The following is a 12,924-nucleotide window of genomic DNA, read 5'->3' as shown; positions in this document are numbered from 1 at the left end:
TCTGTTGAAGTGATTCCTTATTTCAATGGTACATATTACCTGCTAATGGGCCATCTTTAAACCATCTGGGGCAATTATTTTTATCTTCCCTCAGCCCATCCTCCCTCCAGGAGACATCTCCTGTTAATGGGTCATTGTTTAAAACTGGGTTTGGCAGTGATTCTTATCCCTGTGGGAGATATCTCCTGTTAATGGGCCATTATTACAAACTGGGTGTAGCAGTGACCCTGATCTCCTGGCACACATTATCTGCTAATGGGCATCTTTAAACCAGCTGGGGCAATCATCTTTATCTTTCCACAGCCCATCCTCTCTCCAGGAGATCTCCTGTTAATGGGTCATTGTTTAAAACTGGGTGTGGCAGTGACTGTTATCCCTGTGGGAGATATATCCTGTTAATGGGTCATTGTTACAAACTGGGTGGGGCAGTGACCCTGATCTCCTGGCTCATATTATCTGCTAATGGGCCATCTTTAAACCAGCTGGGCAATCATCTTTATCTTCTCACAGCCCATCCTCCCTACAGGAGATATCTCCTGTTCATGGCCATTGAGTCCCAGTGCATGACTGATAAAATTCCATCATCCCACTGGGACATGCTCCAGCCAGGGGAGGAGCCAAGCCTTTCCTACTTTTGGACAGCAAGGCACCTTCTTTCCACTGGATTCCAGAGGAAACCAGACCCTTCCACATCATCCCTGGACCTTCAGAGGAAACTGCACCTTCTCCAGGAGCACTGCTCCAGCTGAACCACATCTGCCCCTGCAGGAGGATGCAGCACCATGGAATGGGACTGTGCCACCACCCTGACTGACTGACTGTGTCAGCTTGGATTCTGACTCTGGCAGTGTTTGGGATTTTTCTTTGTAACACTGCATTTCTATTTTAATTTCCCTAGCAAAGAACTGTTATTCCTATTCCCCTATCTTTGCCTGAGAGCCCCTTATGACACTAATTTGGAGGGAGGGGGGTTGACACTCTGCACTCCAAGGAGAAGCTGCTGCCTCTCTTACCCAGGCGCTCGGCCAGGCTGATGTACACGGGGTCCACCCTGCGCATGGTCTTCACCAGGTCCTTCCTGCGGAACCGGATCTCCACCGTCCCCTCGGGCTCCAGGATCCCTCCTCTGCAAAGCAGAACACAAAGGCACTTCTTGCACCTGACCTTGCATCAGACACAAAGCTGAAGGGTTCAGCACCAGCTGGGAAGAGCGTGGAAAGGGAATGGAGAGGGATGTTGGGATGAGGAAATAGGAAAACCTTGGAAATATAAGTGCTTAGTGAAAGATTTGGAAACCATAAGTGAAATAGAAATGACAGCAGTTTTTGACTGTGGGGCTGAGAGCAACAAAGTGAAGGTTTGAGGCCTCTTCCTATGTTTAGGTAATGCCAAATGCCACAAATACCGAAGAGCCAGCAGACATCTTGTTCCAAGCGTGGCAGGAAAGGTTTAGAGGTAAGGTTTAGAGATAAGAAAGCAATAAAACATGGTAATACAGCAATTCCTATAGGATGCATGCAAATATTAGGAAATGCGTATCTTGTAGTAGATTGGTTAGTGGTAGTTAGAATATTCAACATAGAAGGAGACTTACTGTATTGTAAATGGGAAATTTCTCTTATTCTCTCTGTCTATCCCTCTCATACTCTCTGTCCTGCTCTGAGCAGCTCTTAGCAGGACCCTGTGTACCCACACCCTAACAATAAACCACAAACTTCAAGACCAGAATACAGTTTGCCCTGACGTCCATCCCCGGCAGTAACTCTCACAGAGGTGGACGAAACAAAGGGAGGGTTTTGAAGGCAGAGAGGTGCCAGGGAGCTGCAGGCAGTGTCATGCCAGGGGGCTGTGCTGTACCTGCTGTCCCTGTCTGCATACATCTCCATGTGGCGGGGGTTGATGGTGGGGTCGATGACCACCCAGGAGCCGCCGCGCAGCTCGCCCTGCGGCGGGATGTAGATCAGCACCGGCTGCCGGTACTCGCGCAGCCCGTCCACGATGTACGCGCCGAACTTCAGCACCTGGTCGTACATGTCTGGGGGACACAGAGAGGTCAGGCATGGCTGGGGACACAGAGGGGTCAGGCACGGCTGGGGACATGGGTAGATATGTCACACGTGGCTGGGGAGGGACAGAAAAATGGTCAAGTGGCTGGGAAGGACACACAGATGTCAGCCTGGAGTCCCAGCTCATCACTGCCCCAAGCCTGGACATTTCCAGGGTCTCAGCAGCCTCATGGGCAGGAATTTCCTCCTGATATCCCATCTGAATCTCCTCTCCTCCAGAATGCCCTGCCTATCACTCCATGCCCCAGGGAAAAGTCCCTCTCCAGCCTGCAGGATGCTCCCACATCAGCCCAGACATGGAAACTCCTCTCTGGAAACCCAGTCTGGAGACTTTCCATGGAACCACATCTGTGCCAGGTCCTCAGTTCACACCAGGAGCCCTGGGGATGATCCATCCCTGAATTCCCAGCATTCCCCCAGTTTGGGAAATCAGGCTGGGTACATCTGTACTGCCCAATTTCAGACTTACTAACCCAGACCTCTCCCACAACTCATGTAATGTGAATAAAATGCACCTAAGGGCAGCAGAGCTTTTCCAGATCTTCATAAAAATGTGTGTGGGGAGGGATGGGGAACAGCACTCAGCTCTTCCTCCATTAAAATTTGTTTAAGGCATTTTGCTCAAAATTAATAAGACAAACTCCACTGTGTAAAGACAGTACATTGAAAATATCAGCCCCAAAGGTGATTTAAATAAAAGAGAAAAAGGGAAGGCAGAAGAATTTCTATGAGATGATATAGTTTCTAATGGATACAGTTTGTAATGGAAATTACAACTCTTGAATATATATATATATATTTTGTTACATATAATTATATCTAGAAGTATTAAATCAAAATACAAGGAATGAAAAACAGTCATTAGGCTCATCTAGCCCACCTCTTTGTTCACACAGGTCTCTCTTCCACAGTGCTTTTGAAAGCTCCCATTTAGAAACCCCAAACAATACATCCACTTCTTTAGGGGCATTTCCAGAGCCAAGCAGATGAGATTTCCCTCAGAACTCAGCCAAAGTTCCCCTTCCTTCCCATTAATTTCATGTCACCACTCTTTGTACCTCCCTGCAGAATGTCTGCACCCTTCAGGCTCACAACCAGCAGCTGGATTTTCAGTGGGGTTTGTCCTCAGCCACCACAGGAATCCATCCCTCATCTCTCCTCCAACCCCCTTCATCATTTGGGGTTTTTGCTTGGACCCTCCCAGTTTGCCTCTTTTTTTTTTTTTTTTTTCTGTGGTCATTAAAATATCAGTGCAGAGAAAATTAAGGAGCTGCATTAATGAACCTCACACCTGCAGCAACAGGAACTGTCTGAGACACTGAGACACTTTTATTCATCTAAAATCCTTCTATCCCTTGAGAAAAGCTTCATTTCTGGGGAAGAAAGAAACACCAGCCAAGGTCCCTTTGTCATTTAACCCTCATTTTAGTGTCAAGCATTAACATAATTAAGCAATTAACTCCTTAGGAAACTACACTCCTTTATATTTTAAATATATATACACAAACAAATATATCTAAATATATATTAGGTACTGATAGGATCTCTCAATTTCATTTCCAAGGTCATTGCCCAAACACTCAAGAAAAGGAATTTCATATTATTTAAGAGGTATCAAATGCTGACAAAAGGAAGAACAATTTATTTCCTCTAATTGGGAATAAACATAAATCCCAGAAGAGACAGTGAAGACTGAGAAACAAACAAAACTCCAACCCTTCCCTTTGTCCTGAGCAAAGAAAAAGACTCAAAAGGGGTGACAAATTTATTACTAATTATACAATTATTTTATTATGTAGTGCTAGTAATAAACCACTTGAAGTACTTTCAGCTAATTCTAGTGTTAAGAAAATAATTGCTTGATTCAAATTATTTTAACTGAATTAATTCTTTACTAGACATTTTTTACTAGTGCTACATAATAAAATAATTGTGTAATTAGCAATCCATTTCTCACTCCTGCCACGGGTGTATATTTTACTCAGGTGAAGTGCAGAGAAGAGCAGCACTAATTGTTTGAACAGGAGCAGAGAAATTGGGGGAATTTGGTGCTTTCTCCAAACCTCCCTCAGGTTTCCCAGGTGTCACCAGGAAAGGATTTTATTCCCCAGGTGGTCAGGGAAGGATTTCTGTGCCTGTGGATTTTTTGGGATCAGCTCTAGGAGGAGGAAGCTCACCCTGCTGGTTCTGCACAGGGCAGGGACCTGCAGTGCAGCACTAACTGGGATCCTGATGAAATAACTGATTAAACCCAAATATTTGGTATTCAATAAAACCAAGTGCTGGCTTCCTTTGCACAATCAAGGTCAGAGAAGCTGCTGGGGCTGGAAACTGCTGAGGAGCATTCTCCTCCCTGACTGCCACTACCAAAGGCAGCTCCAGGCCAAAATTCCTGTGTTAATTTAAACCTCAGCCTAATGTGGGCACACAGAGCCCAGTGCCCACCCCACAGGGACACAGAGCCTGTCCCCATCCCCCTGGGGGGGTGTAAATCCTGGCACTCAGAGCCCCCCCTGCCCCTCTGCAGCAGATCCCACCAGCCTGGCTGGAACATCAGATGGGAGCTGCAGACAAGTGCTCCTGGTTTAGGGCAAATTTATAATAAACTAAACAAACAAAAAAATAAACTCTGCACCTCTTGGCTCCCTCTTCACTCTTGGAACCAGTGTTAAAGCTGCAGAACTCAATACCCAACACAAACAGAAGCCACCCCAGGACACCAAAGACACCCCACAAATCCATCACACCCCAGCACCAGCACCCCCCTCTGCACTCCACTGAATTATCTGGTCATTTTTTATTGTTACTCATAATCTGTCCAGGGCAAAAAGGAGAAGCAGAGCCCAGGACGCCCCGTGGGGAGCAGGGTGGGTGTCAGGGGATTTGCATGTGCTCAGCCCTCCCTGCAGAGCCCAGGACCCCAGTGCTCATTTCCAGGGAATTTCACGCCTGATGTCTCCCCGTCGTGGGTCACTGCTGCTTCTCCCAAACCACCCCCTGCCAAATGGCTGCTCCATTGGAATATTCCAGCCAGTTTTTCATAATTTAATTTTGCATTATGCTCAGGAGCCTTCTGGCTCGTTGGGGAAGGCACCACCAGGAGCTGCCTTTATTCAGGGCGTTATTTATTTATTTACAGCAGGAATCAGACCTCCCAGGCTGACTAGGAAAGAGGGGGTTTAATTTTTTCCCTCTTTTTTTTTTTTTTTCTTCCCTCCCCCTTCACTAATGTCAATTTTCAGCATAGCAAGAGCTGTCTCTAATCTTTTCCTACTCATTACACACAATTTTGGAGTCATTTTACCCACAGTGCAGTCGGCTCCTGGCAGTGTGTTTGTGTGCACTGAGGGGTGGCATAATTGTTTATTTTCCCTCCCTGCATAATCCCCAGCCAGCACTGAAACCAAAACTGCAAACAACTCCCCAAGGGACACTGAGAGTGTCAGGAGACCCCAGCAGCAAGCAGGAGGCTGGAAAATGCAAGGAGCAAACTGCAATGGCTCTGTCCTTCCTCCTCCTCCTCCTCCTCCTGCCTGGAATAACTTGGGATATGCAAAATAAATATTAACATCCTGGTGCTGCCTGTTCCACCCAACTCCAAAGCTAAAACTCCATTTCTGAGGAACCCAGCAAGACCAGAGTTGACATTTTAAGGATGAAATAAAGTAAATAAATAAGCTAAAATTACAAAAACAACTTCCCAGCGAGTTGTGTGGCTGGGAAAGCAAGTCATGCAGGGAGTGCAGCAGCAGCACATGGAGCAGGTATTTTCCAGAGGGAAGAATTTTGCTCCCTTTTGCCACCTCCCACCTTTGCATCTGCAAACTCCAAGGGTTTGCTGAGGAGGCAGCAGAGCCCAGCAGCCTCTGGGACTTCTCTCACACAGCTGAGAGGCCCTGATCTAATCTTTTACTTCCAATTTTATAGTATCAATCTCACATCCTTGGCACTTCACAACATTTCAAGCAGCACTCTGTGGTGCCCTGAGCAGCCAAGACAGAGCTCCAAAGTGCTGCTTACCTTTCATCCCCCCAGAGAAGCCTCTCCAGTTTGCAAAGACCATCAGGGGCAGCCCTTCTCTGTTGAAGTCCTTGATTGCCTGGGCTGTTTTGAAGGCAGAGTCAGGGAACCACACCTGCCCAGCCTGCTGGATTATCTGGTGGGAAGAAAAATTCACTGTCAGGCCTTGGAGTTCATTAATGTGAGAGTTAAAACACAGAGAAATCATCAGGAGCTGTGGGATAAAGAATGAGGAATGTGCAATGTGAGGGATCTGCTTGGCCATGGAAAAACTGGGACAATCCTTTTGCAGCATTCCCATTAATTCAGCTAAGAAAAGAGAGTATGGGCAGCCTGACACTGTGATGCTGCAAGGAGGGGAAGGAGAAGAGAAAGAAAAGGACATGGAGAGGAGAAAGAAAGGACATGAAGAGATGAAGCAGAGCCAGGGCTGTGAAATCAGGCAGGGGAACAGCAAAATGTCAGAGCAGGAAGGTCATGGAACACTCCAGTCACAGCAAGAAGCAGGGAAGTGATTCCTGCCAATCCCAAGGGAGGCTGGGGATGTGTCACACAGGAATGGGCACAGCAGCCCCAGCTCTGCAGGAATGGCTGCACCTTGGGGAAAGGAAGGAATCCCCCTGGACAGGGACATGGGACATGGGAGGGGCCAAGCAGGGACAGCAGCAGACAACCCACCCACCTTGGCCTCCGAGTCCAGGTTTGCAGGATCAGCAGGAATGCTGAGCTCCACTGTCCTTGTTTCCACAGCAACCACTCCTACAGGTATTCCTCCCAGCCTGCAAACAGGTGAGACACAGAAAATTCCTACTCCTGCACATCCCAACAGCCAGGAGAGACAAAGAACAGCAGCAGCCCTGTGGCCTTTAGCAGAGCTGAGGCTGGAGAGCTCCAGAGAGGTCACAGCTCTCAAAGCAAAATCTATTCCAAAAATGAGCACATTCCTCTCTAAAAATTGAACAGAATAAACACAACCTAGATTTTGAACAGCAAATCCACCTTTTGCCTGCCATCGCCCAGATTTTGGTACTGATGGCCTTGACAATGAAAAATCAGAATTCCAGAATTTTAGAGAGATTTTAACCATTTGCTGGGTTTCCCCCAGATCTGCTGCTGCAAGGTGAGCAGGGATAGGGATGGGCAGGGGCACAGGGATGGGCAGGGACAGGGACACAGGGATGGGCAGGGACAGGGACACAGGGATGGGCAGGGTGCAGGGACACAGGGACAGGGATGGGCAGGGACAGGGACACAGGGATGGGCAGGGTGCAGGGACACAGGGACAGGGATGGGCAGGGACAGGGACACAGGGATGGGCAGGGACAGGGACACAGGGATGGGCAGGGTGCAGGGACACAGGGACAGGGATGGGCAGGGACAGGGACACAGGGATGGGCAGGGTGCAGGGACACAGGGACAGGGATGGGCAGGGACAGGGACACAGGGATGGGCAGGGACAGGGACACAGGGACAGGGATGGGCAGGGTGCAGGGACAGGGATGGGCAGGGTGCAGGGACAGAGGAACAGAGATGGGCAGGGTGCAAGGACACAGGGACAGGGTTGAGCAGGGACAGGGACAGGGATAGGCAGGGACAGGGACACAGGGATGGGCAGGGACAGGGATGGGCAGGGACAGGGACAGGGATGGGCAGGGTGCAGGGACACAGGGACAGGGTTGAGCAGGGACAGGGACAGGGATGGGCAGGGTGCAGGGACACAGGGATGGGGAGGGTGCAGGGACACAGGGATGGGGAGGGTGCAGGGACACAGGGACAGGGTTGAGCAGGGACAGGGACACAGGGATGGGCAGGGTGCAGGGACACAGGGACAGGGATGGGCAGGGTGCAGGGACACAGGGACAGGGTTGAGCAGGGACAGGGACACAGGGACAGGGATGGGCAGGGTGCAGGGACACAGGGACAGGGTTGAGCAGGGACAGGGACACAGGGATGGGCAGGGTGCAGGGACACAGGGACAGGGATGGGCAGGGTGCAGGGACAGGGAGGATGCCCAGCTCTGCCTGTCAGGGGATCCAGGCTCTCCTGCACACAAAGCCATCGAAGCCACGCTGCCAGGACAGTCCCAGCAGAGCCCCCTGTCCCTCCCAGCCACCCCAAGCTGATGACACAGGAACAGGCAGGGAAGAGACAGGGCCCCTGAGCACTGAGGGGCTGGAAATATTCCCATTGCCTGTGATGAAGGGTCTGCTGGAACCCTGTAATTGCAGGAGCCGTCCTAAATCGGTAACTTATAACTTCTGTATTAGGGCCCATGTGACCTAATAAAGAACATCTTTATCCAAGTATTACAGTTATTTATTGAACTTGAAAACAGCTCAAAACAACTTCTGTTTTCCATAATACTTCATATAAATTTTATCAGGCTAGCACATGAAGATGCTACATCTTGTTTTATAGTGTGTCCCTGGACAAGTTGCCATAGAATAATAAAAGACAATTTACAGCCAACAGCACACATATTCCAAACATACATACAAGAGATGAGTTTTGGCAGCACTTACAGTAACAATCCCAGAAGAATACATTCATATTTGTTTTTTTCAAAGTGCCACTGCTTTTGAAAGGAGTCTGTTTCATTTGTGTTATATATCCCTGCTGTGTGAGTCCAAAGCCACTTGGAATTTGTCAGAAGAAAAGAACTGCAAGTGAAGCTGAGCATGGACAGAGAGCTTCTGGCTTTGCCAAATCATTGATTTCTACCCCTGGCACTGCTTAGCCTGGAAGCCTTTAAATTACAGAATTACAGAGCCATGGAATGGGTCAGAAGGGACCTTAAAGGTCATCTCATCCCTTTCTTTCCAACTCTTTCTATTAAATAGATATATATACACATAGAAAGAGAAAGAAATAATCACAGGAATGTTGTGTTCTAGGGAAATGCAAAGCAGAACCCAAACTTGATTTCTGCAATTGAAGAACTTACCTTGCTCTCCCCACCACGACTGTCTGTGCCCAGGGCTGCATGATCTCCATGAATGAGCCATGGTCAAAGAACCCACTCAGCCACTGCCCTTTCTGATCTAAAAGGAAGGGAAAAAAAGGAAATATCAAAGGAGGAAGGAGAGAGGGAAGAAAGAAAACAGAATATCAAAGCAGCAACTCCAACTTGCTTAAAAATGCCAACTGGAGAACATGGCACTGCCTTTTTATTTATTTAATTTTAAATAGATGACAATACAAGGCAGCATTAGACAGCTGAGCATTTGTCTGCCTTCAGCCATCATGTCTTATTTCATTTCCTAGTCTGCATAAAGACAGCAATTCATCAGCAAAAGCATCATTTATTGTTAAACGATGGGGTTCGGAGAGCAGAGGGACTTCCCGTGCTTTAAATAAATAACTCTGCTTTTTTCAGCACTACAAACATTTGTCAAAAGGCAGTAAAGTCATTAAAGATGGTTTTCAACACATCAATTTCTATTTTAAAACTTATCTCATATTCTTCTCTTGATCCTGCCTAATCTTTCCTTGAAAGAAGGAATGCTGAAGAAACCCAGGAAATAAATACAAAAATTCTAATGAGATTTTAGAGCCAGTCACAGAAATCACCCCTCTCTGAGGACACCTGCTTTGCACTGGGGTTTTGGGAAACTCTGCATAAAAACAACCCACAAAAAAATCCCCCCAAAAGCCCAAATCCCTCCAAGCTTCACCCCCTGGCACAGGAACTCTTTTCTCTGAACAAGCACCTCAGCTCCTGCAAACCCAAGTCCAAAACCAATTAAAAAGTGGAGATCCAAGCAGGCTAACCTCTGCTGACTTAAACAGGATGGAGAGTGTTTTATCAAGCCCAAACTTGTAATTACTGTGTTCTACATTCCTTGCCTCTGTGGCCCCACTGTAAAATGTGACCATCCATTTCAGAATTATCTCTTTATCGCGAGCCCAAAGCTGATCGTTTAGATTCTGGCCTCGTGTCGGGCGTCAGTTTGAAGAATATCACAGCAATATCTCCTCTAATAAATGGCTTTAACTTTTCACCTAGGAGATATCTGCTTTAACTTATCACAGGGAATCATCTGCTTTCCTTAACGCTTCCACTAAATTAAAATCTGAAGTCACTCGATTTGGAAGGCGGCGATTGCGGCGCCCGGACAGCTGGATGAATGGCTTGAGAGATGATGAAAAAATATTATCCAAAAGCAGAAAACTTAGTTTATCACAAATCTCATTTTAGCCCCCCAAACTCATTAATAACAGCAGGAGTAATGGTCACCCAGTTTGCAGCTTGTAACTACACAAGGCTGCACAACCCCAGAGGTGCCAACACAACTCCCCAAGATCTGCAGGAATATTGGGATTCCTTTAACATGCAGACTCCCTGTGGATGGACTTTTCCCTAAATCATTAAAAAAAAAAATCCATAAAGGTAACTATTCTAAGTAAATATATCATCTATACAAGTATGGTGTTCTTGAGCACTCAGGATTTACATGCTATTTTTAGATATTGCCTATAACTATTATTATAGGTGAATATACTAATATATAACTATTTATATATTATATCTAAATGGCTTGGAAGTAATTATTTCACAGAATCTGAAATATCTTTGGGTTGCAGACAGCTCTGAAACAAGAGGAGTTGCTGCATCCCCTGGCCATACTTGGGTTGGGGCGTCCAGCCAGCATCCAGCGAGGGTCGTAGGGGGTCTTGGTGGGAACAAAGTCAATGGTTCTGTCTATGGGATCCTTGGATTTCAGCATGGGCACAGGGCTGTGGATATTCTAAGGGAAAAAGGAAAATATTGAAGGAAGTGAGAGCTCCCTTTCCCAAAAAACCTGCAAGCAAAGCACACAGTGGCTCCTCTGCAGGCCCAGTTACCTTTGGCATGTAGGAAAGCCACTGCAGGATGGTGTAGACTCCCTCAAAGTCATCACAGACAGTGTCATGTGTCACCCCGTTGTTGTGCATGATCTGGATCCCTCCCAGCTGGTTGTTGGAGGTGTAAACTTCCCGTCCAAGCACCTGGGGAAAGAAAAATGGGAGAGCCATCAGGGCTGGGATGTGAGCAGGAGGTGCTGGCTGAGCAGGGACACAACACCAGCCCTGCAGGACATCAGGAGCACTTGGAAATGAGGAGGATGGAGCAAACACAGCCTCCCAAGCCCTGTGTGCAGGGAAGAGCTGCTGAACAGTGACCCCAGTGAACAGAGGGCAGGGCTGGGTGGGATATTGGGCAGGAATTGTTCCCTGGGAGGGTGGGCACGGGGTGCCTAGAGCAGCCCCTGGAGCCCTGGGAGTGCCCAAGGCCAGGCTGGATGGGACTGGAACAATCTGGGATAGGGGAAGGAGGCAGGAGGTAGAATTGGATCTTTAAGGTTTCTCTCAGCCCAAACCATTCTGGATTCTACAATCCCCAAGGGCAATGATATCAGAGGGGAAACTGAGGCAGCTCTCCCACCTGCCCTCCCCTAGCAGCAGTGGGACCAAAGCTCTGGAGTGCTGAGCCCAGCTCAGCTCACTAATCCCAAACTGCTCCAAGAAAACTGTAGGGTGGATACATTTAAATGTAGTACTGGGAAAAAAAAAAAAACCAAAAAAAAACAAGCCCAGACAAAGGCCCAGCAGCTCCTCTGAGAGGCTGGGGCTCCTCATTCTCTTGCACAGCTCCATCTCTAATCTGAGCCTGGGCACAGCAGCTCTTTTCTCATTCTCCTGCTGTCTCTTCCCATTTGCCCTCTCCCTGACTGATACACTGATCTCTCGGTCACTTGCCTTTCTGCTCCACTGACTCCATATTACTAATAACACCTCTGCCACGGCCAGTTTACCTCATGAAGGCAGGAGCACATCATTACAAAATAAACTCATAACTTTGACATTCCTGCAAATACACGCCGTTTGTTATTTTTATGGGTTGAGTCTTTCTAACAGACAGAGGACATTACACACCTGCTTCATTTGGATCTTAAAAACCCCCTGAAATGCACACAAACAGCCTGGCCTCCCCCAAACACCCAGCACAGCTCCTTCTGGGCACAGAGGAGCTGCCAGATGCCAGCCAAGGTTTATGTACAGAAGAAAGAAGGCACTGATGTTACAAAATCAACCCCCAAACACAGAATTCAGGGAGTGTTTTAGCACAGGGATGTTCCTGGGTCTCCCTTCTGAGCTCAAACACCTCCTCCTCCTCCTCTAACAACAAGCAAAGCCATGGTAGAGAAGACAGTAGCACAGATTTAGGTTCAAGGATAAGAAAAGCCCAGGCCACAAGCCTAGATAAACACTTCCCAGGGGGGAAAATAAAAATAAAGAGGATTTAAACTCCCCTCTCTGAAGTGATGCAAACTCATGTAGATGCAAAATGGGCTCCTGCTCCTGCTTATCTGGAGACACTGCAGACAGCTCAGGTTTAGCACTGCTGACAGGCAATGAAACAGCCTAATATACCACAGCTCTCAGCCTTAAATCCCTTTTTGGAGATCAAGATAAACACACAGCTCCTTCTCCAAGTGCTCCAGCCCTTGCAGCAGAGCCTGGGGCAGAGGGAGAGCCAGAGCAGGATGGAGCCAGGGGCAGAGGGTGCCCAGCTGCAGGAAAAGCTGCTCTGGGGAGAGTTTGGTCTGGGATTTGGATGAGCTGGATGTGCCCAGGTGAGAGGGGACAGGAGAGCTCTGAAGCAGCCCCACCTGAGCTGCTCCATCCCCAGACTGGCACTGGGCACCCAGGGGGGTCAGGAGGATCCCTGAAGGGTCTGGGTGAGAAAGGACCTTAAATTCTTCCCATGAAGGAATTCTTCCTCCTTTCCAGCCTGAACCTCCCCTGGCAGAGCTTCTTCCTCCTGTCCTGTCATTTCTTACCTCAGAGAAGATTT

At 48.0% G+C, this 12,924-nt stretch overlaps 1 protein-coding gene across 2 annotated transcripts in view; it reads right to left on the bottom strand.

The window, feature by feature from the left end:
* Positions 1-12,924, bottom strand: part of ACACA (acetyl-CoA carboxylase alpha) — a 100,308-nt gene that overhangs the window by 12,235 nt on the left and 75,149 nt on the right. For both annotated transcript variants that reach the window (XM_079325285.1, XM_079325286.1), the window contains 7 exons: positions 10,932-11,075; positions 10,714-10,834; positions 9,031-9,127; positions 6,769-6,865; positions 6,087-6,222; positions 1,858-2,035; positions 1,014-1,126 (listed from right to left, as the gene is read on the bottom strand). In XM_079325285.1, coding sequence (XP_079181411.1) covers positions 1,014-1,126; positions 1,858-2,035; positions 6,087-6,222; positions 6,769-6,865; positions 9,031-9,127; positions 10,714-10,834; positions 10,932-11,075 — 886 coding nt within the window. The remainder of the gene's footprint in view (positions 1-1,013; positions 1,127-1,857; positions 2,036-6,086; positions 6,223-6,768; positions 6,866-9,030; positions 9,128-10,713; positions 10,835-10,931; positions 11,076-12,924) is intronic.

This window comes from Erithacus rubecula (assembly GCF_903797595.1).
Source record: "Erithacus rubecula genome assembly, chromosome: 22".
In the NCBI taxonomy this organism is placed as follows: Eukaryota; Metazoa; Chordata; class Aves; order Passeriformes; family Muscicapidae; genus Erithacus; species Erithacus rubecula.
The sequence above is the reverse complement of the archived record's forward strand: the minus strand, read 5'-3'. Positions and strand labels throughout refer to the sequence as shown.